The 27,943-nt window shown below is 42.0% G+C and overlaps 2 protein-coding genes across 6 annotated transcripts; one reads left to right on the top strand and one right to left on the bottom strand.

Moving 5' to 3' along the window:
- Positions 1-245: 245 nt before the first annotated feature.
- On the bottom strand, positions 246-16,002 carry sec24c (SEC24 homolog C, COPII coat complex component). 5 transcript variants are annotated; one of them, XM_026350875.1, is made up of 25 exons: positions 15,829-16,002; positions 13,915-14,093; positions 13,576-13,656; positions 12,719-12,845; positions 11,818-11,984; positions 10,975-11,724; positions 10,752-10,891; positions 9,792-9,860; positions 8,821-8,929; positions 8,526-8,653; positions 8,036-8,174; positions 7,795-7,910; positions 7,142-7,266; positions 6,603-6,794; positions 6,406-6,499; positions 6,174-6,290; positions 5,916-6,086; positions 5,157-5,253; positions 4,911-5,056; positions 4,547-4,685; positions 4,306-4,424; positions 3,774-3,953; positions 2,945-3,130; positions 2,664-2,753; positions 2,044-2,184 (listed from the first exon to the last, which is right to left on the bottom strand). In XM_026350875.1, exons 2-25 carry the CDS (start codon positions 14,072-14,074, stop codon positions 2,044-2,046), a joined length of 3,783 nt encoding a protein of 1,260 aa, XP_026206660.1. In that variant the 5' UTR covers positions 14,075-14,093; positions 15,829-16,002. The 5 variants fall into 5 exon arrangements, with proteins under 5 accessions (XP_026206663.1, XP_026206661.1, XP_026206664.1 ...); XM_026350878.1 differs by lacking the exon at positions 13,576-13,656 and having other exon boundaries at positions 246-2,184; positions 15,829-16,001; XM_026350876.1 differs by lacking the exon at positions 15,829-16,002 and having other exon boundaries at positions 246-2,184; positions 13,915-14,074.
- Positions 16,003-16,876: 874 nt separating this feature from the next.
- synpo2lb (synaptopodin 2-like b) lies at positions 16,877-27,934 on the top strand. The gene is made up of 5 exons (XM_026350655.1): positions 16,877-17,148; positions 19,528-19,679; positions 19,763-20,041; positions 20,510-20,898; positions 24,419-27,934. The coding sequence occupies exons 1-5, from the start codon at positions 17,047-17,049 to the stop codon at positions 27,142-27,144; spliced, it is 3,648 nt and encodes a 1,215-aa protein (XP_026206440.1). The 5' UTR covers positions 16,877-17,046; the 3' UTR covers positions 27,145-27,934.
- The last annotated feature ends 9 nt before the right edge of the window (positions 27,935-27,943 follow it).

Below are 27,943 nucleotides of genomic sequence, written 5' to 3'. Positions count from 1 at the left end.
TGCTTTGAGCACTGAAAACAAAATTCCATTCACAAGTCTTTAGTACTAAAAAGAGGAAGTGTAAAAAAGTTGGGTAATTTGGAAAAACTAGAGGAAGATGCGCCTACGCAATGATCTAGACGTCTCTTGTACAGATATATGAAGAGAAAGCATTTTGATGTAATATAAAATATGTATTTGTAATAAAGTAATAAAGCTTTTCGTCAGTGAAGACACAAACGGCTATATAAGGGAAAAGCACAATGTTTCACTTAACAATCATTTTATTCGCAGTCCCAAGAGGCAATGAAAAAAATAAAACCAAAGAACAAAGGGGACAGAAATTAAGGTGACAGTCAAGACGGTGAGTGATTCAAAATCAGTGAACATAAAGATGGAACAGAGGGCTGCACACACACCGAACAAACACAGAAGTCACGTTGTTAAAAAAGGAACAGAAAGAAATGAAGAAGACTGAAATTAATCTCATGAGTAGTGTGTGTATGTGTGTGTGTTAGATGATCCCTCTGTTCCTCAGGAGAAATTCACCAGGACCGACCGCATGCTCACACACACATACACACTCTTACACCTCAAACACACACACACACACACACACACACACACATCAAAAGCCAGTCTCTGCATCGTCCTCTCTTCAGTAAAAGCCACAATTTTATATTTTGTCTATTTGTGACAGAGAAACCAACCATCAACAACACACACAGCTGTTCAGGCAGGTCTTAAAAATTGTTATCTTCTATTACAGATTATATAGTTTATTTACACACCGAACATCGTCAGTGCACAGACAACTCAAGTTTGCAAACATTAGCTGATTTATCTGCCGTTATTCTGTGCTCATTTGTCTGCTGGAAAATGTTTTTAATACAATTGTGGACATCAAAACTTTTGATTTATATAAAGTCTGCAGCACTACTTCTCATCATCAGACAAAACCATCACCGGGAGAAAATCCCATGACCCTGATATTCAAATTATTCAAAAGTTTGCCCTCGACCATTTCATTTTTACCCTTTTGCAGTGCTGCATTGACTTTAAACTCTCATAACCAGTATCATGTCAGCTGTTAGAAATGCACATCTGGTTCATCAGTGACCAAACATTGGAGCCAGATGTTTGCATCATTAAGGATATCATCCGGACAACTCATCTTAAACAGATTTAAGCAAATCTGGATTATACCAATTACTCTAATGACTGGTCATCAGTGAAACTTTTCATTGAGCATATTTGTGGACACTGAAACCAGATTGTAGACTGTAAATGAAGTGAAAACTCATCAGACTCCTGTATGTGGTGTTCATCTAGGACTTATTTTGAATGCCAACGCCTGGAGAAACAACAGGACGTACTGTTGAGCGACTAATCCTTTCACATCTTTAAACAAAAAAAACACACATCAGAGATGATTGAAGCCGCATGGGGAAGGGGTACTAAGGCCATGATTAAAGGGGAGAAGAGACAAACAGCATTTATTTAATTCCATTTATGTCTTGGTATGTAAATGTCCTTCACTCTATTGGGAATCAATTATATAAAAAGTGTTTGCTATCTGAGGGTTGTTTATGCACCCAAAACAGCCTTTCAGGGCTAGTAATACAGAGTGTACACTGACTACAGTCAACACCAGCCATCTCCGTCACTCACACAGTCTGTTGCATACATAATTGTGTATATACATCACCCTCCCTCATCAGTTAATTTGCTCCTGCTGTGGCGGAGCAGTAGATTTGAGGCAGAGTAAAGCTCTATTAACATCAGATCCCCCCTCTCTCTCTCTCTCTCTCTCACACACACACACACACACACACACACACACACACACACTCTCACTAACACACGATGATATCTGCCAGCTGGTTTCTGGTGCTCAGCTGACAGACAACATGGACAGCTTTAGTTTATTAGGTTTAAAAAAAAAAAAAAAGACAAAAAAAAAAAAAAAAAAAAGATAAAGCGCTTTCTTTCTTTCACAACGAGGGTGAACCAGGTAGGGGTCAGTGTTTGGGGTCATTCAGGTGATGGTGGGAGTCTGGGGGCCTAGCTGAGAAGCTGGCGGATCTCCTTGTGCATGTGACACAAGAAGTCCACATATGATGCTCCCCCGCTGGCGCTCTTGTCCTCGACCAGGAAATGCCTAAATATCAGCTCAGCTCTGTCTTCCTGTTTCACCACCATCAGCTGCAAACAAGAAGAAAGAGGATTGTAAGAGTGACTGATCACGCAGGACCACCGTCAGCAATCACTAATGGTTGCAACATGGTGGTGTTGCAACTAATAGTTTTTCCAAAAGTGAGTTATAATAATCATTGCATGCATCTCTGACATTTTTGCTTGATAATTCAATTAAATTATTTAACAATCAATTTTCCACTGACTGACAATCGACTTACTGCAACAGATTTATTATCAAGTATCAGAAATTGGTATCAAACTGGATGGATTTGTAACTTTTCAGTTATTTCCCATCCTATATTTAGATTTCCTAAATTATTGCCCTGTTTGTATTAACACTCAATAATTAGGAAGTTTGGGACTGGTGTTAAAATATTATAAATTATACACAGCCTTAGTCAGGACTGATAAATAACAAAGACGGGAGAATTTGAGCATGGGGATTTAAGGACATCACAGGAATAAGGAAAATGGTCGAAGCTTGCCTTCATGTATCGTGATCGCTGTGCTCTGAAAGAGTCGATGACTTCTCTGAGTCTCTGAGAGATTGGGTTGTCTAGCACTGGCAGACTCATCTGAAAGCAAGAGTAGGGACATTTAGAAACTTTGACAATTAAGTCAACATAGGTTTGAGCAGAATACTGCACTGAATAAATACAGGAATATAGAAAGTTACTATACATCCAAATACAGTAAAAAAAAAAGAAAAGAAAAAAGAATTAATAAATAATAAAAACATTAAATATGTATTCAGATTTCCTCTCACCATGCTTGAGTCTATCTGGCTGAAGCTCGGCGTGCCGAAGATGTTGAGCAGCAGCTCCTGTTGAACACTGGCTCCCACCCACAGGAAGAGGTGCAACCCCGTCTCCAGGAGGTAAACGCCGCCTTTCGACAGCCTCTCCTCTGAGTCTCTCACCGCCACTGGCAATGACCCACTGTCTAACTTCATCTTCAAAGTTTAGGAAAAGAAGCAGTATTAGATGAATATGTTAGTGTGGGTGTAAATACAGTATGTGTTAGATTGTAATGTGTATTGCGGCAGCTGAGAAGGTGCTAAAATAAATCAGCAGTACCACACAAGTATTCCTGTGCCCAACATTGTCAACAGAGATATTAGACAGTCATTGTAGGAATTAATATATAGGTTTGCGAAATATTAGAAATCTTAAATACAGATGAATAAAGAAATACGCATGTGTACGTTTTGAAGGGTTTATCCTAAGACATCACTCTGCTTGTGGTTGTAGCTGAACTGTGAAGAAATAAACCCAGGGCCAATGTAGTTTTTACATAAAGTTTGCTTCCTTTATGCTCACTTTCTTCAACACTATAATGCTGCAGACCTTTCATAAAAAAGCACTATGGCACTATTGTTCTGAGATCATGACTATGTTGATCTGTTTTCATCTAGGCAGATAAAAAAAATCTCCTTGGTGATCACAGAAATGGCTCTGTCCCATACAATCCATAAAAGATTCATAATGTGCTGCCCAGCTCCTCAAAACACTGAAACACAGAGCTGTGTACCATGTTTTTGTGATCGAACCATCAGACAACAGTAGAACTCTGTGCTGCTGTATGTGTGATCTTACCAGTGGCAACAGTCGGGGGTAAAAGAAGACTTGGGTTTCTGCTACGTCCATGCAGCTGATCAGCTGCCTCAGGTAAGCTCGGTCGTCTAATGAGACGTCAGCTCCCGGCAGTAGCACATCACTCTTCAGCACACAGTTCAGATAGACCGGTAACAGCTTCATGCACTCTGGGAGGATCAGCTGTAAATACACAAGTATGATGAGGAGAACAGACACTTAATGGTGTGAATGAGAGACTTTAAGACTTGTCTATAATATGGAGACTTTAAAACGGAAATGTGTTTAGGATCCACTTTAAAACCAGGTAAGTTGCGTTAAGAACAAAGTATGTCACTCTTGATATTAGAAATAGCACGGAATTTAAATCATTACATTATAGGACTAAAACGGATATTAGATTAATAAATTTGTTTTTTGTGGACTGAGGAAAACTGTAGTTATTATTATTTTTCAATTCTCAATGTGCTGTAGTGTATTAATCATTCCTCTAACTGAAGGTGGGTGTTAGGGTTGTGTGCTATGTTTGCAGTACCTGACCAGCTGACGAGGGGCTTGCACAGTTCTTCCGGTAGCAGGCCAGAATCTGAGCACACTGGTTGACCAGAGTGTCTCTTACCGCCTTAGTGGGGTTGTTCAGGATGCCACGGAAAGCTGCAACAGACAAAAAAATAAAAGCAATCATGAAAAGTTACAGCTTTCTATTCCTGGTTTATTCAATAATAGTATTTTAAAAAAAGAAAATAAAGAAAGATCATCTGTGATCTGCTGCTTACCATATTTGGCAAGGAAGTTGATGATGGTGTCGGTCTCACAGTTACGATAGAGGTCAGCCAGCTGAGAGCAGCAGTTGACAGCCATGTTGTGGATACGGAGACGCCTCTGGCCACTGCAGCTGGTGTACAGGACGGCACACTACAGGGAAAATTTACACAGACATTTCATACACATGACTAGGCTAGTAGTACATTTTCATTATTACTATTTAGTAGGCTACTTTACAAGATCCAGTTGTGCAGCCAGGTCTTCGTGATTCGCCTAATATGCATACCACATAAATGGCTGAGCAAAACACTACAAACAAAGCACGTTCCCTTCTTTAAAGGATTATTCTCAAAAGACTAAGATAGATGTGCACACCTGCATGAGTGCCCCTGTCTCCTCGCTGAGCTTGTCATCGTGTTTGAACTCGACAGTAATGGCTTTGTCACAGTCCAGGCCTGCCAGCTCCACATCTGTGGTGTTGCTCATAAAGAAGGAGCCGAAGAAGTCTGTCGCTCGGATCCCTGAAAGGAGAGGGCACCAACAAAAAGATGTATAATGTCAGTGGTCACATGCGTTTTTTGTTCGACTGTCCTTTTTTGTCTTCAAGTACAGGAGACTCACCTGTGCTGGTTCGCACCCTCATGACGGCGTCAAACCCTACAAGTTTTTGAATGTCTCGTCTGAGGTCCTTAAGGAATCGCTCCTGATCTGACTGAGCCTGGGATAAAGAAAACACATACATTTACGAATTATTAGTCCCATACCCAATACATCCCTAGCCCTTACTTTTTTTATTTTATTTTTTTTTACTATCTTTCTATCTACAAGACTACCTGAATTTTCTCTGGGGGATTAATGGGGATTATATTATTTTATGACCAAGCTGGTATTGCAGCAACATGCTTTCGGAGCAAAAAACATTGAAGAGAAATATATTTAGCTAACAAAAAATTTTTGTTGAGTAAGTTGAGTAAATATTGTTATATTAAGCTGTTTTTGCACTGACAGAGAAATGCTGTATGTTTCACTAAAGGAAAGCACCTGTTGAAGTGTTTGATGTAGAATGTGAAGATAGGAGTGTAGGGAGTATTCCCTTCATGCTCCGCAGCCAAGGTTAAGCAGAATAATGAGCTGAGACCAGACACTGAGGATGATGAGAAACAATCCAATCCTGCCTAAGATATCTGTGTTTTTTTCTTTCTTTCTGTATAAAGACTTTGTGATAGTCAAATGAAGTCAGTGGAGCTTGTACAACCCAGTTGTACTGGTTTGGCTCCTTGCGCAAGTAAAACCTACACAACTTCTTTGTGTTTTGATAATTTTTCTGACATTAACAAAACCTGGAGGAGTTTCAGAATGAGATGAGTGCTTTTCTCTCACCTGGAAGTAGGTGTATTTGTAGACTGAACCTCCGGTAGAGACGGGAACCACTCCTAACGTGGCAACATCAACATACTGGTTGGGGAAGAGGAAGAGGTCTACACAGCAGCCCTGAGCTACACACTCCTTGGCGAGAGTGTTGTAGAAACTCACCTGGGGCTGAAACAGAGACTGAGGGTGACATGAGAGGAGGGGGTCAATCTTTTTTTTTTCTCTTAAAAAAAAAAAAAAAGCACAACTCGCTATACTCGTGTTTACCTTCTCTTTATCTGTCCCAATTAGCTTCTTGTCTTCTCTGTTCTTTAGTTTTCCAGGAGCCTCCGTGATGGGCAGTGAGGTGTGAAACACAAAGAGCTTCCCTGCACAGTCTGCAGCCTGAGAAAGTGACACAGAAACCATCAGCCATGTCGGGGGTCTGGTATAAACCCATGTTATGTATCCTGGTGTATTATGTGAAAGCAGTTTTCAGAATAACCATCTGTGTAGATACCTTGAGTGCTTCTAGTCCTGCCTGGATCACAGGTCCAAAGACCGTCTCCGTTTCCCTGGTGTCTGCAAACATCTCTGGGATCTGGTCCAACAAACTAGAAAACCCAAACAGGTTGTCATAAAACCACATCAACCTCTCTGTACATATACAACTTATGTATCTGTTTATGTCTGTATGTCTACTTAATGTCAGCCCACCTCTCGATAACTAGCCGGCTCTCGTTTACGTTGACTAGGAAACCATCGAGCAGTGGTACAAACATGTCCGACAGGTCTGACACCACCAACATCTGTGGCTGGGCCAGGCTCGACTTGACATTGTAGAAGTGCAAAACTTTGTTGTATGTGACAAAACCCACCCGCACTACAGAGTCCACTTCTGGGTTCTCCCTGGACACAGAGACAGAGGAGAATGGGGAAACGGTCAAACATGTATCTGTGGGATGAACTAGTAGTGAGTACAAAGAGTGAGCTAAAACCTCTGCTGTTATACTGTTCTACTTACTGACACAACACTGAATTACACTTTTACCTCCTCTCTATTCTTACTGTTTTCCTCTAATAGTTTGTTTCTACTGATTCCTCCTTTTTTCTTTACTCTTTTCTGCACTCTGATGTATTTTACTTTCGTCCTCTCAGACTCTCCCTCACACATTACATAATTTTTCCTTTTATGAGTCTTTTCACCATCTTCTTTGGTTTTCTTTATTTTATCCAGTTCATTCTGTGCCACGTACCTGGGCAGGTAGTCTAGGAGAGTCTTGAGTTCTTGGCAGACAATGCTGACCATGCCGCTCTTCACAGCGTTGTAGGACACATCAATAAGAAAAATGAAGGCTGGAGGCTGCGGAAGCTTGTTGTTCTGTTAGAAAGAACAAGTTGTGTATAATATGTATAAAGACATGCTTACAACAAACATCTGTATCTTGTTCAAAATACTTGATACACTGGAACTGATTACTCTCTGAAAATCATTCCAGTTTGTACACATTTCCTTTTAAAGAATGCATTGTAATAACTCATGCTATCATCATCTATCATTAAACCACTCAGTCTAACAGAAAAGAAAGTAAAAAAAAAAAAAGCAAAAACATATTACAAGAGCTAAAAAAAGGTGATTTTATTTATACATATGTGTGTAGTACATCCAGAAAAATCTCTATTTTAACAAAACAAAGATTTAACTCTTTGGCCTCAATGGCAAGTGTCATGTCTAGATGAACCAGGCACTACCAGAAAGGGATCATACAAAAAAAAAAAAAAGACTGAATACTTATGTACATGTGAATTATTTTTTTGGAATAAGGCTGTAACATAACAAAATGTGGAAAAGGTTGAATACTTTATGGATGCAGTGTGTATGTTTTATTTTATTTATTTTAATACTTACCTTACAGTAGTCGACAGTGGCCAGGAACTCATAGCTGCCCAGGGAAAGCTCTGGCCTGTCATAGCAGTCCATCCTCTTACCAGTGTGGTCCAGATGCTGGAAGTAATGTGGAGGCACTACAGGGGAAAACAAAACAGAGAGGACAAATGGATATGATCAATACAAGAGGTCTAACTTCAGAAAACACAATATTTTTCACACATTGTCATATTTTATTATATGAACACAGACGCAGACTCACCCTCTGTGACGCAGCTGCAAAAGCCACACTGGAAGCGGCGACCCCCCTCTATGAATTGCATATACGGACACATGTAGGCCTTGCAACGGTTGCAACGGATTGGACCACCCTCGCCATGGTCCACCAGGTATGGAGGGGTCTGGCGAAATACAAAAAAAATATATTTTTCTATACAGTTATTTCCTACCAATATGATGTAATGTAAATCTAATCCAGTCCCAATGGATATTGGTTACGTGTGAGACAAAAGAAACAAGGTCATGCAGCCACTCCCATCTCTGTGCTTTTGAAACAGGTTAACCCACTAACATTACAGGTATCCTGTGATAATACCTACATATTTCCACTGTACTGAAACTGAATCTTTATTTCAATCAGTTGTGAGATGTATTTTACGTGGACAATGTGTTATGTAATAACAGCTACAGATCAGAAAAAGTCCCATCAATATAGAGCTCACAGCAACACAGGAGAAGGTTATATGACTTACCTCATCTGGTGGCAGCGTAGCAAGAGGCTTGATGACAGCGGCCAATGGCACCTGGGACTGCTTGGCCATATCAGCTGTGCAAGGCATATTATAGGCTGTACAGCGAATATACCTAGGACTGGCATTCCCTATAAGCAGACACAATTTTAACCATTAATATCACTAGTATTTTTTGGGAGAGAGCCTGAAGGATAAGTATGTGAGACTGTGAACAGAAAGTTTAGTTTAGTTCCCTTGAACTAAATGTATGAGGAAAGTGAATCATAACACTTCTTTGACAACTGCCAGAACCCACCTTGGTCTTTAGCCTGGAAGTTGGTGGTGACCAGTGGTGGAGCCTGACCTCTGACCCCTGTGGTGAATGGCTCGGTGCACTTTGCCTTATCATCCTCTATTACCTGGATCTAAATAGAAAAGAAGCGGGCAAATTTATCCGTAATTCAAAAATGTTTGTAACACATGCGTAGGCGTACAACCCACTGTACCAGATTTTGACAAACTCTAACATTTAACATCCATGCAGGAGAACACTTTAACATAACCCCATCCACACACACCTGTAGCCTCTAAACACACACTAAAAACCCATCAACATCTGTAACCAAACAAAGCCGTGATTAATGGTACAGATTCATGCTGTTTGTGTGGATTCCAAAATATGATACAAACAAATGTTGGCATCCACTTGAAAAATGGGCATAATCGAACGAGGCAAGCCAGTAATACAAAGAATAGTAGGAAAGTCAAAATATAGCAGGCTAGCATGCAGGGGTTGGAAAAGGGTTAAGATGGGGTCTGTCTGTCTAACCTTAATTAATGACAAAGTAATCCTCAGTTTTTCAGAACTAAGATGCAAAAGTCTAATCATTGATTTTGATGGGGACAAATTTTGGGGAAATGTACTGAAATTTACCACGTTTCAGAGAAATGCCACAAAATGCTACTTTTATTAAAAATAAGACTTGTTCCTCAAAGGAACAGGCCAGCTTTACCAAAAAGTATTTATGGTTTGCAGTACTAGGGTACATTTCCTGTCCTACTGGACAATTATTTTCTTGAAATGCAAATTAGCAGGGATGACTGACCAATTAACATAACATACAGCATGAATCTTTGTTTATTATTCATCAGAAGCTAATCTTTTACACTGTTAATACCACTGACTGACAGGTTTTAAGAAAATGACAGGGGCAGGAGGCAGTGGGTTAGTGCAAGCAAAAAGGACAGGATAAAGCATAGGAGAAAGCAGACACATAGGAAACTTACTGGGCTGGGAATAGCATCTGGATCTATTCTATGTCTTGATTTCTGGACAGCCGGCATGTCAGATGCTTGCTTTACATTCAAAAGTTTGTCCAGCAAATTTTGCAAAACAAACAGAATTAATAAGTACAAAGAGTGTGAAGATAAAAAGTGTTTAAGAAGAGAAAGCTCAGCAAAGTTGGGCTGAGCAGCAAGGTGCATTGCTGTTATTCTGATTGAAACTGATAATTAGTATAGATTACAGATTAGAGTAACTGTGACTGAGAGTCAAGTGCAGCATACAGTACATATAAGCTAATACACTAGTAGCTTGTTCGACGCACATGCTAAGCATTACTACATGTAAAAGAAGGCTACAGAAGGTCACAAACAAAGTGAAATCAGTATATAAAAAATATAGAATATATTTGTGATACATATGATGAATGTGATGTCACTATTGGTATAACATCCTTATGACAACATTGAATTCATACCGGACTGCATAATAAACACAACTACAATACAGAACAAACACAAATATTTGTGTTATTGTTATAATTAACAAAAATATTAAGTTAAATGATTAAAAGCTGTTTTTAGATTTCAGGTAGCACTCTGGGTCTCAGAGAGTGAGTGAGTGCACATATTCAAATAAAATTGTATTTAATGTGTAAAAGGATAAATAACGCATAATTTATAATCATGCAACTGGCTCTGCTTTAATGTGCTGTAAACACTGTAATTCCCACTGCAAACTTTTTGTCTCACGTCCCTGACATAGACAATCTACTGTTGTGTTCTGTATATGTGAAAGAGCAACTCTGTCCTGTGAAAACGGCTCAATTCATCTTTCCTCTCATCTCTAAAGTTCTCTAAATGTGGTTTGAGGAACCAGGAATAACCAGATATTGAAAGTCAGTGTGGTTGTTGTGTTACGTGATGAATGGAGTATATGTTTATGTCCAAATCTGAATTACTTACCGGGCTAGGAATTGCATCTGGGTCAAGTCTTTTTTGTGCAGGGGGAGCAGCCGGTGCTGGTGCAGGGGCTCCATAGTTTGGCTGCCCAGGGTAAGGGCCTGCATAGCCAGGCTGAGGGCCTCTTACCTGCCCAAATGCACCTGATGATATAAAGAAAACCACTGAGCGACAGAAGAAAATGATAGTAATCCACTTAGGTTCCGTTTAATGACCGGCTCCTCACCATTCTGCTGAGGAGGGAATCCTCCCTGCATAGCAGGCTGGGATGGAGGCTGCTGCAGAGGTCCAGGAGGCAGGTGGTTGCTCTGAGCCATAGGAGTGGGAGGCATCTGAGCTCTGGGAGGAGGTGGACCTGAGTGATACGGGGATGGCTGAGAGGGAGGGGGCTGCTGCTGGGATGGTGAGTGATAAGGGGATGGTTGAGAGGGAGGGGGCTGCTGCTGTGGTGGCATGGGGCCTGGATACTGGCCAGAGGGAGCTGAGGTTGGAGGGGCGCCAGGAGGAAGAAAAGACCCAGGTTGAGAGGAAGGAGGGGGTGCTCTAGGTGGGAAGGACCCTGGGGCAGAAGAGGGTGGGCCGGACACAAAGGAGGGCTGGCTGACAGGTGGGGGTGCTGACGAGAAGGGGAGCTGGGCTGGGGGGAAGGATTGCTGTGGCCGGGACACTGGAGGAGCTGGAGCTTGGCTGGGTGGAGGCATTGGCCCCGAGAAGGAGGAGGCAGGAAACGTTTGCTGAGCAGGTGGTGGTGGTGCAGAGGAGGTGAACGGCTGTTGAGAGGTAGGGGGGAGAGCAGAGTTGAATGGCTGTTGATTAGGAGGCTGTGGGCCTCCATAATATTGCTGTGAAGCTGCAGTGGCACCAACTGGTGGCGGCTGGGTAAGAGCAGAGGATGTAGGCGGGGCTTGGGTGTAGGAGGGTGGTGGAGCGGCTGAGTAGGCGGTACTGACAGGAGACTGAGAACTGTGAGTTGGAGCTGAGGAGAAAGAGCAACAGAATGAGAAGTTAGTATGTGCATTTAAATCCACGAGATACATTGACAGTGCAGTTTAAATCCAGCCTAATTTACCAAATCCTGGCCCTGCAGGGGTTGGCGGTCCAGAGGTGATCTGCATCCCAGTCATCTGGTTGGTGACCTGCTGCATTGTGGGTGGAGGCCCGTAGTGTTGGGGATAGGAGGGGTGCGCACCTGACAGGTTCATAGCTCCCTGGTTGTATGGCTGAGACGCAGCAGACCTGGAAACACATAAATCATTAAGTGTGTAAAAATGCAGCTAAGTAACCAGGTTGTAATTGACTTTTCATGGTAAAATCATTTCTGACAGAATGTAAACAATGACATATAATGACTCTACTTGATGAAGGGGAGGATTATAGTGGACTGTCCATTTAGGTTTTTACCGAAAATTGTTGAAAACTGGATTTCAAATTGTTTTTTAACATGCTTTTTAACTTGTTGCTTACTCTGCTAGGATTGACCGACACAGCACCTTCTATCACTAATGCAGTTAAAATAAGAAAGCAATGTTTTCTAAATAACTGTTGTAGGGGAGAAATCTGATTAATGGCCTGCTAGATTTATATACAGTTTTAAAATAACAAGACTACCAAACTCAGTCTGCATATAAACAGGGTTAAGGAACTGAACAATCTGCAAATGACAACACAGTGTTTCAACTATATGCAGGAACATATTCCCACATATTCAATGTAACATGTAGTAATTACATGTTAAATAAGGTAATCTACCAAATCCTGAGAATTTAGACAGCCTTTGTGCAGTTATTTGGCATCTTTAAATGGATTCTGTCAACAACTTGAATAAAATGAATTAACCAACTTGCTGCAAGCGCATGTCCATCTGACATTTTTGTTGGAAAACGGAATCCTAGTCTGCAGTACTTGCTTAAATAAAACTAGACTTGGGGGTTGATTTTGCTGAAAGGAAAAATCAATAGACATGTAATTACCTGGGTGGTGCTTGTGTCATAGGTGGGGGTCCATTTTGCATGTCCCCTTGGCTTTGACTGTACTGATTATAGGGCTGTGGCGCCGAGACTGGAGGGGGTCCAGAGGTGGGAGGACCCCTGGCAGGACCTTAAATGCAGAGACAGAAGATTACACACATACAAATAACTGATATTAATAATCCTGGTTCAATCCCGATATCAATCTTTCTAATGTGACAAGATTAGCGCAGCAAGCTCAAAATGTAAGGCTGTAAGCATCGGTGGTGCTGAAGCGCATTTTTAGAACTAACTGATTACATTCTCAGATTTTGTCTCTGGAGTTAAGCGCACAGAATAGATCATGACCCCAGGCTCACAAAGACCTCTCATTAAAGCTGAAAAACAGACATCAGGCAATTTTATGATAAGCATCTGTCAGGTTGACAAATTGTTTTTAATTTTACTGTTTCAAAATTAAAGTAAAACAAATCTGTCAGTCAAACAGTTTATTAATTAGATGATGTTCAGAATCAGATATGAAGCTAAATAAGTCTGTCCATCTTTACTAATAGACAGTGAAATAAAACTAGTGACAAAAACAAAGTCTAGCACATGAATTCACATTCACATAAAAAAAGCCTATTAAGCCACTCTAGTCTACGTTACTACAAAACTTCAGCAATAAGTGGTTAGTTTCTAGTTGGCTACTATGCTTAACAATCACTGACATTAAGCAGACGCCAATGATTCTGTTTTATTGAGCTACACTGAGAAAAAGGGCATGGGAACAAAAACAATGACTGTAGGTACAGAAAGGATCCGATGATTGCAGAGCATGTGAAGTGTGAAATGAGCGAGAAAAGAAAGGAGGCAGTTACCTAAGTCAAGAGGAGAGGAGAGGTCAGAGACTGGGTTGGCTGCCACAGCCTTAGAGGGAAAGCTTGTAAAAGGAGAATAACCTGAAATACAAGAAAAGAGGGAAAAGGAGACAAATACAGAGAGATGTAGGGAAATGTGTAAAGCCATGTGAAGAAATGAGAGGGCCTAAGACCCTATATTGAAGTTAGTAGGCACAGGCACATCGCTTTTCTCACACACTCAACCACAAGATGGGAAGCGGGTAGGATACTTTAAGGTTCTAGCTCTGTAGAGAGAGCTTCACAGGTGACATAGTGGTTCTTGCTCTGTCTCATGTTTGTTCAGATGCTGGACTTTACCTTGTGGTTGAGCCCCGGGCTGATAGGCTGAAGCAGGGCCATTGTAGGGTGCATAGGGGGCGGGATATCCCCCATCCAGTGGAGCGTAGCCGGGCTGGCCATAGCCAGGTTGGGGCTGGCCGTAAGGAGAGGCCATTGGAGTGTGCTGGTTTACATTCATCCTCAGTTCATCCCTAAATCTGGATAAGATTGTAACACAGTCATGAAGTAGCACTAAAATTGTTTAGTCTGTTTACAGACTCTAAACTGAGATTTCACTACTACTATCAACTTTCATATAGCTCTCCAACAAAAAATACTCATTTTAAATTGTTAAAGCTTCTTAAAAGCATATCAACCTTTTCTCTTCTCATAGAAATATTCTGTATATCTTTGTGTTGTGCATTACTCTGGCATTGGCTTCCACAATATATGTGATGCTTGTATTTGCAAGCATGTGACCGAGACTTTCCTCCTTAAAAACACACTGAAAAGTTCAGCATAAACAAATAATCTTAGAAAGAGCTGCCAACTTTGTGTTTAAGGGAAAAACTGTCCCTCTATCTATAAGACAGCCTTTTTGTTTGAAGATTGAACATTGAAGCCAGTCCTTAAAAGACATATTTGGCCACTGACTGATAGAGTCGGTTCTGTGCACCTGAGCTAACAAACAACAAAATTAACACAAATGCTTTGACGCAGGGAGTCTCTTAGCTTTAGGAGTTTCTACTGTCAGACACAAATCACAGTTACTTATGACGTTAACATTTCCTGGTTCAAGACAACACCTACAGTATATTGACTTTTTATATTTGCCTTGCCTCACCCACATATAGCATCATAGGGTTAACGCGGTCTGGGCAACAATAAATGCCTTACATTTACAAACCGAAATTAATACAATTAACTTTGACCAGATCAAAACTTAACACAAACAACAGCCTTGATTTTAAACTACAGACACAAACCACTCATAACTTATGAATTGAAGAATTAAAGGGTAAGATGAACTGCCTGTGAAGAAAAGGTAATGTTTGTAGGATTTAAAGCCCCAAAAAGTAACTTAGTGGGGCAATCAACTTTATAAGCATGACTAGTCCTACATATCACATGTCAACTTCAACCTAGCTAACATGTGTGCCTGAGTGGAGTTGTTTATCCACCTGGCCTCAACAGACTGATCTAACCTATATGAGTGAGCGACGAGTATCGTCTAACACACAAACACGGGTTAACGAGCGGAGCCTTTGAATAATTCAGCAGTGTAGATGCCACAACGAGAAATACAATCGTTGGAGCCGTGCAGCTATTTAGTATGTTGGGCCTACCGAATGACCCATATCTGCTCCCTGGCTGGGTTGCACAATTAAGAAACTAGGTTAGATATTTCAGCCACACACTATGTGACGAAACTTAACGTTTGAGAGTAATCTCTTACATAACATTACTTGAGATGAAAACGAGATGTAAGCTTTCGTTAAAGTATAGTGTGACAGCAGGTACCGCCGTAGCCGTGTGCTAACGGGAACAACCTCAGTGCCGCATTAGCAATTAGCTCGCCAGCTAGCTTGCAAACATTAACAATATAAAACTTGAAACCACACAGTCTGTTAACTTGTCGCTAACAGTTTGGAGCTTAACCTCCGAGACGAAGCGGGACACAGCATGTTTGATTTAATTATCTTCCAAGCCACGAGTGGGGACTTAGCTTACTAACATTAGCAGCAATGATAGCAGCAGACTTGGAATCAGCTGTGACCAAATTGGCACAACCGGAGCTAGCAAATGTTAGCTTGCTAGCTAGCTAAGCTAGCGAAACCTCAACTATTTCGCAGGGCGATGCTAGCTAGCATTAGCTAACGTAGCAAAATCCAAGCTCCGGTGTCACGCCAGAAAGGGATGTCACTCATCAAATGGTCTCAAACCGAAACCTACCTCCGAAGTGTTGTAAATAGTAAGGCTTTTGTCTGTTCAGGACAAACAGTGAAACCCGGCAGCCGACAAACTATCAATTCAACGTCGTCCCGGGGTGTTTCTCACTAATCCCTGGTCGGTAACGTTACCAGAAGCGGACATTCAGCGGAACTGCTGCAGCGCTGTGCCACGTCCACATCCGGACACCGCAGCGCGACTTCCTCCATATTCACCTTTACTATAGCACAACGTTGATTACTGAAAACTGTCCAAGACACTGTGAATGAGGTTTAATATTAATTCGACCATCATTTCCATTTTTCTTTCAGCTTGTTATTGAGAAAAAAACTTTGTAACTACTTTGATTATCTGTTATGACTCCCTCAGTCACTTTTTAAATAATAGTGTGACAGAATATAGCCAGTTGAATTGGACCAGTTGTGATAATGTGTCAGCCAATGGAGCTGTCATCCAGCTCCCTTAAATGCGAGCAAGCTCAAGTCAATATATAGCTCAGGTGATAGATGCTCAGGCTTTTAGGCTGACATCTGTTGATCACAGTTTCTGTAAATGTCTATAAAACAGGCCGAGAACTAATATCATCTTACTCAACACTGTTTAGGAGTTTGTTAATGTAGAGTCTCCAATGCGTTTTGTGGTAAATTGCATTTCATGACAGCTGTAACAAAGTGAATCAGTAAGAAATTTAGATTTTTAGGAGGCCACTAAAACTGTTCAACTGTATAAACAGTAAACCAACTGAGATTCCTGAAATATTTTGTCCTTTCTGTACTCTAAGGTCGGGTGGACACAAATCTAGTGTGCGGCTGGTGTCCAGGATGGGGGTCAGAGAGGGAGTGGTTATTTTGGGACGGTATATCAGCAAGCATTGCCTCCTGTGCACAGTGCTTCAGAGTGACATGGCAAGTGTTGAATGCAAGTGAGGATGAACACACACACACACACACACACACACACACACACACACACACACACACACACTGCTGCCCCTTCTCACCCTCCTGACTGCCCACCCTGCAACACAGCATTCCAGTGTGAGCAGATGAAAGCCAGCCACCCCCTGGCTCCTCATGGGTGGAGTGAATTGCCGTGGTCATGGAGAAGAGACAGGAGACAGAAGCTTCACACTTGCTCATTGATACGGAGGGTGACGAACTGAGGAGCTAGAGCAGCCTATACATCCTAATACACAAAGCAGGCTGTGAGCTGTGCGCGAGGATGGTAGCAGAGGAGGTTGTGGTCTCCCTCTCAGGAGGAGCCCCGTGGGGCTTCAGACTACAGGGAGGAGCAGATCAGCAAAAACCTCTACAGGTGGCCAAGGTATAGTGGAGCATGTGTTGCAGACAAGACTTTTTATAATGTGGTAACATGAGTAACTAGACTGCTGCGGCCTTGTGCTTTCCTATGTTTCTATTGTGAGGTTTTGTTAGAAACTTTATAGTCACAATAAAACATAAAAAAATTAATCATTGGTAGCACTAAGAGCTGAGTATTTACTAAGATGAACATTTCATTTGGGAGCATAACTGAATTGGAAAGGGATTAGTCTTTTGGGCGTCATGCTGAAATGCTTATTATCAAGATATAAATCAATATTAATTATCAATTTGCTCTTTCACATAGTCCTCCTCCTATTTCATGCATGAGGTATGAACTCATTTTCAGATATTCAATCAGCCCCATTACTAGTCAACTTTACCCTCCCCTGCTGTGATCAAGTTGAGTTTCTTAGTAAGAGAACATTATGAAGACATCTTTAGGGGATTGATCTGGATTCAGGTTTCACCACGGTACCCTGCGATCACTCAGTAGCAGAGACTTTTATGGGTTTCTTTTAAATAGATTAATGCACAGTATGCGTCTTAGCGTGGCATATACATTCTATGTTACAGTGATGTTAAACTTATCTACTGTCAGTTCATACACAGAAAATAATCAACTTGTTTCTGATTTGTCATCACATATTTATTAGCCATAAAAAGCCCACTCGAAGCCCAATAATATTCTATTTCAGTTTGGTTTCTCTAAAGTCTTTTTGCATCTGTGGTTATAGTTTATTTGTTGACAGATCAGAATGTTGTCTCTAATAAGAAAAGCTATTCTGGAGAGGAGGAATGTGACCTCGCTCACACTGATGTTAAAAGCTGGCCAGTCACCCATAAGCTGTCATAACCTCTGATTCAAAATGGAGGCAGAGTGTCTCTGGCATAAAAGACCGGTCTTTATCCAGGATTTTCAAGTAGATAAGGTCACCTTTAATAAGTGTTTGATCAGTGTGTGTTTCCGCTTGTTGGTGTATTTGGGTAACCTGTTGGTGTGTATGTGGCTGGACATGCCTCAGATAAGCCCAGTTGGGAATAGAGTGCAAACTAGAGGATCAGAATAGCTCATTTAAGAGGAGCTGGAAGGTGTGCATGGAAAAATCGTCCCCTGTTCACACTCAAAGATACAGAACCTCAGACAGACAGAACCACACACAAAAGTGTCTTAAATGTTTAATTTAAGACAATTTATTTCTCTCTTGTCTTTCTTTGTATTTAATGGAATGTGGTTTATTTTGCTGTGAGGTTTTATTTTGGGTATGTGGAGAACATATGGTGAATAACAGACATGCCCTCTGGTCCAGACTGGTGATGCAGCTGTTCATACCCCCTCTTTTATGATGCTTACTTGTGCTGTGCATGTACAGGATATATGTGTGTACATCTGCCTGAGTGGGAAAGGGTGAGATAAAGTTTGTACAGTTGTCCTTGCATATGACGTGGAATTGAATTTGTGGGTCAAGAGCTACAGATAAAGGCAAATACTGTGTCCTCTTAAGAGTTCAAGTAGGGCACACACTCAACATTTTTTACCTTGACCAGTGATAAGGTTAGACGACAGGGCTTTATCTTCTCCTTTTAGAGGAAACTGGAATCCAATGGACAGAAATACTTGTCTTTCCATGTATCTATCACCCACCCCCAGAGTCATCCTTCCTGAATGATCCTATGACATCATCTCTTTGCGACCCCTAGAAACAGCTGCCAGACTTCATGAGTTATTCTGAAACTGGGACAGTGATAGCTACCAGGGGATGAGAGCTGTTTTTTTCTCAGTTCCCAAATGCAAAAGAAAAGTGTTTTTAAAAGAAGAGCTGATATATCCAGAAATTGTAGAAGTACACAGAATCAGCACTCATGTAACAGTGCAAGTACTTGTATAAAATGTAGTCTATTAAAAGTAAAAGTACCGCTTACTATACAAATTCTTTTTTCAAGTTAAAGTGCATGCTCTAAAATGTACTAAAAAGTAGAAGTACTCTACTTTGAAACACAATTTAAAATATTATTTAATTTGAAGCTGCAGAGAACATAAATGTGAAGATCCAGTCCAGATTTGTTCAACAAATACGTGGGTGAGAAATATGGCAACACATACATTTCTAGTAATTAATAAAGATTTCAAATTTCTTAGTTTCAAAATTTGATATGTTGTCTTTGTACTATTTTCAAATGTAGTTTCTAATAAAAAACTATAGAAGACAATCAGACAAAATGCCTAACTGTGAAAGAAACATCTGAAAGATTGGAGTAAGAAAGATAGAAAAAAAAAAAAAACTACTTTTATACACACATTCATTAAATTCTAGCTGTTATTCTGTTGTGGACAACTCAGCTGTGAGTTTTGATGTGTTCATACACTCTTTTCTCTCTGCAGGTACGCAGGCGCAGCAAAGCGTGTAGAGCAGGGTTAAAGGAGCATGATGAACTGGTTGCCATTGGCGACCATATGTGTTCAGAGCTCAGCCATGCTCAGGCCATGAGCCTCATAGATACACAGAGTGCAACGCTCACCCTGAGGGTTAAAAGGTCAGATTGCACATGTAAAGTACATCACACACTTTTCGACCGTGGTAAATATAGCATCATAAACTTCATCCGAATGTTTACAGGGCTTCAGGATTCCACTCCTCATCTCCCTGTTCCTCCACAAGGGTCCTGTCTCCCCCCATGGCTCCCTTGCACTCCCATCGTTCCTCTATCCTCTCCCCCACTGTGATACCCAGGGACATCACTTCCCCTCCTGATAGCGAGGCTTACTATGGAGAGACAGACAGTGATGCAGACACACAGTCACGCACGCATCGCCGCCATCGCCGCACGCCTCCTCACGCTCGCTCACCTGCACGCTATGACAACCAAGAAGAGGAAGAGACCTCAGAGATGAGCGGGTAAGGGCCAAAAACCCCTGTCTGAAGTCTAGCACTTCCTGTTCTCAATGTATTTTTCCATAGAAGGTTTTCTTGAAAAAGTTAAAATACAGTACTGCTCACTATTTTAACAGTAAAATCTTAAAAGTGCATCAAATTTAAACATAAAACTCAAATTATTTTGTAAGCAATTGTGGTAGTAACTTCTTTGCTGTAGAAGCAATATCAAAGCCTCGCCAGAGCTATAACTGTATGGTAAAATTTTCTATATGGTTGTCCCATATTCTATTTAGGAACACTCAGCTCAGAGAAAAAATATTTACAGGCTTCCTATCTTGTGGTAAAAACAATAGGTTATAGCGTTTTAGATCCCACTAAAACCCAAGATGTCACACCCACACTGCATAGTGTCAGTTAAACCACTGAATGTTAAAACTTTAAATGTTTTAATTTAAAAACATTACCTTTGTTGCATTACTCTGTTTTAAGATATGAGAGCGCCCCAGATGCAGGGGTGTTCCTACAGGGGCAGTGGGATGGTCAGTGTCTTGTTGGCGTTCCTCGCAGAGAGCTCCTCTACCAGCCACTCAAAACTGAGTGGACCACTCCAGCACACACCCCACACACTCTGACCCCTCACACACTCACCCCGACCCCGGATCAGGGGTTGGCAGAAGCAGAGGGAGAAGGTGATAGCGGCTTCCAGGAGGCAGGAGGCTGCATAGGGCTGGCCTGCCCACCCCTAGTGTCTCCTGAACGAGCCAAAGAGGCTCTGATGCTAGCATCGAGTAAACAGCTGGTGCCCATGGTGGGACCTCAGCAGACCCCTGTCAGTGATGAACTCTCCACCACATACATGGACAAAGCCCGACAGGCCAGTGAGTATACATGTGCATTCAAACTACACTGTTAGAGGTAATGAAAACAATAAAGTTATTATGAATAGAATAGCAACTTATAATGAAAAAATTGCCTACAAAGTCATATACTGTACGTATATCAGCAGACCATAAATATTATGATCAACATGCTCAGTTCATACACACAAATGTATATGTTATTGCAGTCAGCACATACATAAATGCACTAAAGAGTCTAAAGAAACGTTTTTAATTAATGTAAACATTTAGAAGTGATTGAAGGGAACAAGAAAAGAATACCAAGTGTGCAAATATCTGTATATATATATATATATATATGTATGTATATATAATAACTTCCTTATATATATATATATATATATATATAAATAACTTTTTCAGTCTTGACTGCAGTGTTGCCTTTTAATTGAAATTCCTTTGCATTCCTCCAAAGCCATCCACTGCAGCTTAGCTTTAAATCTTTAGCTAGATCACCCTCTAGTGGTTATTGTCCAAAACCACAGCATCCAATTTCATTCACAGGCTGGTGGTGATGGGGTGAGATATACCAGATACTCACAGAGGTATTCCACAGCCCTCTTCCTCCTCTCTTCTGTCCCCCTGAAACAGCAGTCTTTCTCTTCTCAGTCAGTATTCTGAGCATTTGCCTCACTGGCTGTATTTATAGATGTTAAAGCTTCTGATTGACAGATTGGACACAGCTCTGACTTACAGGCCGCACAGCTGAATATGTGGTCTATGAGTGCATGTGTGTGTTTTTTAATGTGTGTTAGTGTGGGAGTTTGTTATGTGAGTGCATGTGTCAGTAAATTGTCCAGTTCATTGTTTAGTCAATCAAAAACGTTCCAGCTTGTGACCAGTAGGGACTCTATTTGTTGTTAAAAAAGATAAAGGTAAATCAACTTGAAAACCACAAAACTGTCTATGGGATACATTTTAAACCAAAGAAAAGAGCAAAACAGCAAATGCATTGCACAAATATTGGGCATAATACAAATGAACAAAGAAAGAAACCACTGGTATACTGAGCCACACACTTATACAGGTGTACAGAGTTGAGGTACAAAAGGTGTGGAACAAATTTTTATGGGCTCAAAAGACCAAGATTAAACTCCACCAACATAATAGAAAGGCCAAAGTATTGGTGAAGAAGGGATGTGCTTATGATGAAAACCCTATGAGCTCATCTGTGAAGCATGGTGAAGTATCATGGCTTAGGCTTGCATGTCTGCTTCTAGGTTTAGTAATATTTACTGATACAAAAATTGATGCCGGTAGCTGCAGAATGAATTAAGAGGCATACAGCAAATATTTTGTCCCCGAATGCAACACATAAATACATCAAAACTGAAAGAAGAGCTTTATCATGCAGCAATACAATTATCCAAAACATGCCACCAAAAGCTTCCAAGAAAAATAAAATATAAAATAAGAATCTTGAAGAATTTCCCAACAAAAGGGAAGCATGTGATGACCTATGTTTTATTGACCTTGTCTGGTTAACTTATCATTGCATGGCAGGGAATTAATGACAGCTGCTCGTACTAAATAGTTATGCAATGACTGAGCAGTGATTTCATATGTATGAATCTTGTCGTAATAAGGGATCTGTCCTCTGATACATGAGGCTGAAGGCCTGGATGACTTAGGCTGGGGATTTACTATATGTCCAGGGACCTACCCTTTCTGATGTTACAAACACACACACATTGTCTTTGGCTTTGGGTATGGGATTGTTGTTGTTGTTGTTGTTGTGTGTGTGTGTGTGTGTGCGCACGCACGCACAGTGGTTGTCAGGTGTGAAGTGTCAGCAGGAGAGAAACAGCACATCAGTGAAGAGTTATGATCATGCTTCCCCCTGCAACCTAAAATTGGGTTTATGAACACACACATACACTTAGTGACACTGCTGCCCAAGTATCCTGGGGTGAGGGGTGTTCCCATCCTTGTGTGTGTGTTTGAGACAGAGACTGGACAGGTGTTTGATATCTGTCAGACAGACAGGAATAGTGGGTTGACATCATGCATTGGTTTGGGTTGCTGGACAGAGACAAAGGTCTTTACATGGGCTGTGCCCTCAGAAAAGAGCTGGAAGACAGAGACTAAACGGTTCCCCACTCAGAGCAGAACTGGACACTTTGAGGGTGTGTGTGGGAGGGTCTGACACACACACACAGTCATACTTGTAAGATGAGGAACCTCACAACTCTGTCAGGTTCAGACATAGGTGGACACAGAGTCCCACACACTGCATATGCAGGTAAGACACATTAAAGATTTACTTTATTTTGTATTACATGTACTTTTTTTGTATTACATTACTTTTTATTTTGTTTTACATGTAGGAATCATAGTAGGTTTGTCACTCTTGAACACAAGGACTTGATTGATGATCATAATGTAGATTATTTTACCTGGAGTTAAATTAATGAGTCAATGTAACCGTGATTGTCTATCTTATTTTGTGGTCTTGTGCTGTAAATGCAACTTACATAGAACTTTATATGTATATCAAGTTGAGAGAGTGATGATACTTGATGATATAAATATTTTCTTATGTTTAACCACGTAGGATGAAACTATCATTCTGTCACTTCGATTTAGACTCAAATAACTTCACAACTGCTGCATAAACTAACTGAAACTTTGTACAGACATTTATGGCTCCTAGAGGATGAAGAATGCCAAGTTTTCACTTATCCTGTGAAATATCTGTACAGGGGATGAATGTTATTGGGTGAGACTGTGATTTTCCTCTCACCACTATGAGATCTTGTATGTAGTTTTAATGAAATGTCTCAAAAACTATTGGAAAAAAAATTGGTACAGACGATTATGGTCCTCCTTTCCTCATTTCCTGAAAATGTTATGCTTTTTGAGTGACCAAATGCCTACACAACTAACAGCCACATTCTAGCATGTGTGGCTGTAGACTTGTTTCTCATTTAAACCTCATCAATTGAAATATCAAGTTTGAGATTGGGAGGTGCATGCAGTGACAGCATTACACTATAGTTATGTAGTGAGTGTATTCATATGACGTGAGCCAAGATACTAAAGACACAAATAGCCTTGGACTAAGCAGGAATACACACATGTGCACATGCTGGTGCACACACACACACACACACACACACACACACACACACACACACACACACACACACACACACACACACACACACACACACACACACACACACAGGCACATTTGTGCAAGTGAGATACTCATTCCCAGAGTGTTGGTGAGTCAATGCTGTAAAGCAACAGGAATTTTTTGTTCTAAATCCACAACACACACTCCTGTCTGTCACTGGAAATCCTCATTGCAGCTCCTCATTGTCATAGTACTGTAGTAGTATCAGGCCCTATTTGCAGTCAGTGAGGTGTTTTCTTTTACACGTTCCTTGTTATGTATTCATTAAAAATCCAATCACCAGTTCCCTTTCTTGGCTTCCTCTCTCTTACAGCACATTTATTTTGGTCTCTCTCTTTCTCTTTTCTTCTTATCTTGCAGAGTTGCAGCGTGGTGAGAGTTTGGTGGAAAAACAGGTGAAAGAAGCTCGTACTAAATGCCGGTCTATTGCCTCTTTACTGACTGATGCTCCCAATCCAAACTCGAAAGGGGTGCTTATGTTCAAGAAACGCCGGCAGAGGGCCAAGAAGTACACACTGACCTGCTTTGGCAAAGCTGAGGGAGACAAAGGAGGGGAGACAGAGGGGGAGACAGAAGGGGAGACAGAGGAGGAAGGAGAAAGTTCTATCCTAAGTAGCTCTGAAGTGGATGAAGAAGGCTTCTCGGCATCATTTGACCCTACATGGGATACCGGTTATCTAGATCTGCTGGACAGAAGAAGCTCTGCATGCCCTACAACCACACCAACTACTCCAACGACACCAACAATCAATAAGCACCCAGGGCTGGACATCTCAGCCTGTCACAGTCCAGGACTTATCCCACTTGTGAATAAGAGTCTAGGGTTGGAGGTCTCAGGGCTGGACGACTTAGTCTATCAGGGCTCAACGCTAGAGAGCAGCAGCACAAAGGAGCCAGTCAGTAAGCACCCTGCGCAAATGTCTCCTCCAGCTGTGGCTCTGACCAATGGGAAGTCCATAGCTGTTAGTCGGGCTAGTGTTGTTCTGAGCCCACCATCTCAGACACCACTTCCAAGCCAAAATGGGCAACACAGCAACCCTAATCCTAGTCCTAACCCTAATCTTTGTCCTAATCCTAATCCTATCCCAATCACAGACTCAGACCATCACCTACACACCAGCTTCAGTCCTAACTCAGGTGTTCTGAACCGCACTGCACGCCCCTTCCTCCAGGCTCCTACCCCTTCTCGTGCAACTGTAACCTCTGTGATGTTTCGCCCTCCCCAACCCAAACCCACAGCTGCGACTACACCAGTGGCAGCCATCTCTATGGTGAATATTGCACCTACTCACCATCCATCAGGGCCAGATGCAAGGAGAGCGGTGTCTAGCACATCTCTGTACATCCCGCCAAGAAATAACAACAGCAACACTCCCTCCTCTGTTAATTCACCCCCTTCTTCTTTATCCTCAGCACCTGTCTCCCAGTCTCCAGCAAATCCCCAGACATTTTCTTCTCAGCCCACAATGCATGCTGCCCCCTCCACGCCTTTCTCTTCTTCAGCAGCTCATGGTCCACCATTACCTGCTCAGCCCTTCTCTTCCCCAGGTCCACAACCATTTTCCTCCCCTGCGTCTACTAATCCACCTTCCTCCAGCATAATTTCTGCTTTTCCTATATCCCCACCACATCCCCCTAATCTGACTCAGGTCTCCTTCCATGATCAACCCACCCCCCCACATCCTACTCCCAGCCAACCTTCTCCATCACCTTTCATCCAACCCTACATCAACATGACAGGTGCTGTGACTCCTGGCATCAATGCTGTCATGGCAACTGCATCACCTCCCCAGATTCCAGCTGCTGATTCACATGTGGCACGTGAGCAGCGCATCTCAGTCCCCGCAGCTCGCACTGGCATCCTATCAGATGCCCGCCGTCGTAGCAACAAGAAGCCCATGTTTAGTTCGGTCCAGAACCAAAATATTTCTCCCAATCCAGACTTGTTGTCGATGGTGCAGAACTTGGATGACCACTGTGGGAAAACCTCAGGTGCTGAACCTGGAGTTGCACCCAGTATGGAGGCTGGGCATGAATCAGGGCCAGAGGAGGATTGGTTAAGGTTGGGGGCTGAGGCCTGCAACTTTATGCAGGCTCAGCGGGGATCCAGACCCCCCCCTGTAGCTCCCAAACCACAGACCCCCCAGGTGCCACAGTTGGCGGGGAAAGGAGGTCAGCTGTTTGCCCGCAGACAAAACAGGATGGATCGGTACATTGTGGAGCGATCTCCCTCTGTTGCAGCAGCACCTTACTCTCCTGCCCAGACGAGGGAGCCTTCACCTACACCTTCCCTCCCTGCTACCTGGAAGTACTCACCCAACATCCGTGCTCCACCTCCCATCAGCTACAACCCCCTCCTCTCTCCCTCCTGTCCTCCTAAGGCACAGAAGAAGTCTGAGGTGACAAAGTCTGGTCCAGCTGGACCTAAAGGGCAGAAAAAGGGCATCAAGCCTGTCGATGTTATGAATCACAAACCCTACCAGCTCAACTCCACTTTGTTCAGTTATGGTGGTGGAGTTCCCCAGGACACCTCCAGCTATCAGCAGCGGCAAGGAATAACAGGTGGTCCTCAGAAGACAGCACGGGTGTATGAGGTAAAGCGCTTCTCCACACCCCCTCCAGTTTCCACAGGGCCTGCCCTAAAAGTAATTGTCCCTCGATCAGCTACTACACTTGGAGAACCACTGTGGCGCTCTGATGTCACTTCTCCTCCACCCACAGTTGATCCTGCCCCCTACCAACCCTATCAGCCTCAACCCCAACCTAACCAGTGTGAGTGGGCCAACTCCAGTTTGTCTCACCCACCACCTCCTGCCCCTACTGCCCCTCTACCTCAGCTCCCCACCTTCTGCTCTGCTCTAAACCCAGTCCAGCAGCCTACTTTCTCCCACTTTCAGACCTCCAACCCTACACAGGCCAACAGGCAGTTTAAAAGTTCCCCAGATCTCAGTCCTCTAGACCCAGCGGGACCCTCTCGGCTAGCATCCAGCAGCACTCAACCTACCAGGGTCCCCAGACCTAGGTTCAGCACTTCCAACTTGGGTCTGCAGCCTTGCGTCTGGCGTCCTGGATCCACCATGCTCTGAACAGATCTGGGCTGGACATAATAAACTGGGGCTCTATCGAAACATAGAGCACCATTTTTCCATGTGGTTTTACTAATATAATGTTGTTATTCAAAGCTGCAGATTGATGTTTCCACGTTTTATCACAAGATCTGTTTGGTTTGGCTGCACATGTAGCACATTTTGTCAGTTTTATTTATCCAATGCAAATGCTTATAGTGAATGGGAACATTATATTTTGCTAAGGAAATGTAGTGTGCAAACCTGAGAAAAGTCTAAAGCAGACCGAGACAGAAAGAGATGAGAAGGTACTACTGAAATAAAGTTCTCTAAATATTGCATTGAAATGATAAAGAATTGATTTAAATAAAAAAAAGATGAATAGAGGATGTGAAAAGACAAGACTGTAGCAAGAGAGGCAGTCGAGGATGAAAAAAAGATGGAAAGGAAAGCACAGAAAGCATTGATGAGATGACACAGTATAAATAATGTCTGTTGAAGCATATACGGTGCAGATTTGCACATTGTAGCATCACCCTCTGTAAACATCCTACAACCATCAAATCATGTTTGCTTTACTAACAAATATGAACTATGAACTAGCTACTACTGCAGTAATTCCTCTCTATTACATGTATTTTAGAGATTTGGGTTTGACGAGTGTCTTTTTGTAGTTGCATTCTGCGGCAGTGTGTGCTTTTTCTGTACTTTTTCACTGCTGTCATAAAGAGGGGATGCCTTTTACAGCAGATTTGATTTCTGATCTGTTGATATGAATCAAGAAAGGGTTTAATGTGTCTTTTTAGCTGTGATTCCTCTC

Source organism: Anabas testudineus, chromosome 19, assembly GCF_900324465.2.
Source record: "Anabas testudineus chromosome 19, fAnaTes1.2, whole genome shotgun sequence".
Taxonomy (NCBI): domain Eukaryota; kingdom Metazoa; phylum Chordata; class Actinopteri; order Anabantiformes; family Anabantidae; genus Anabas; species Anabas testudineus.
The sequence above is the reverse complement of the archived record's forward strand: the minus strand, read 5'-3'. Positions and strand labels throughout refer to the sequence as shown.

What these genes read in the sequence shown, in the direction of transcription:
- sec24c (XM_026350875.1), bottom strand. Translation starts at nt 14,074, where the DNA reads ATGAATGTAAACCAGCACACTCCAATGGCCTCTCCTTACGGCCAGCCC. An exon ending in CTACGCTGCCACCAGATGAG is followed by an intron (nt 8,175 to 8,525) that starts GTAAGTCATATA and finishes GTATTTCGCCAG; the next exon opens with ACCCCTCCATACCTGGTGGA. An exon ending in GAGGGTGCGAACCAGCACAG is followed by an intron (nt 5,057 to 5,156) that starts GTGAGTCTCCTG and finishes CTCTCCTTTCAG; the next exon opens with GGATCCGAGCGACAGACTTC.
- synpo2lb (XM_026350655.1), top strand. Translation starts at nt 17,047, where the DNA reads ATGGTAGCAGAGGAGGTTGTGGTCTCCCTCTCAGGAGGAGCCCCGTGG. An exon ending in CTCACCCTGAGGGTTAAAAG is followed by an intron (nt 19,680 to 19,762) that starts GTCAGATTGCAC and finishes GAATGTTTACAG; the next exon opens with GGCTTCAGGATTCCACTCCT. An exon ending in GAGACCTCAGAGATGAGCGG is followed by an intron (nt 20,042 to 20,509) that starts GTAAGGGCCAAA and finishes CTCTGTTTTAAG; the next exon opens with ATATGAGAGCGCCCCAGATG.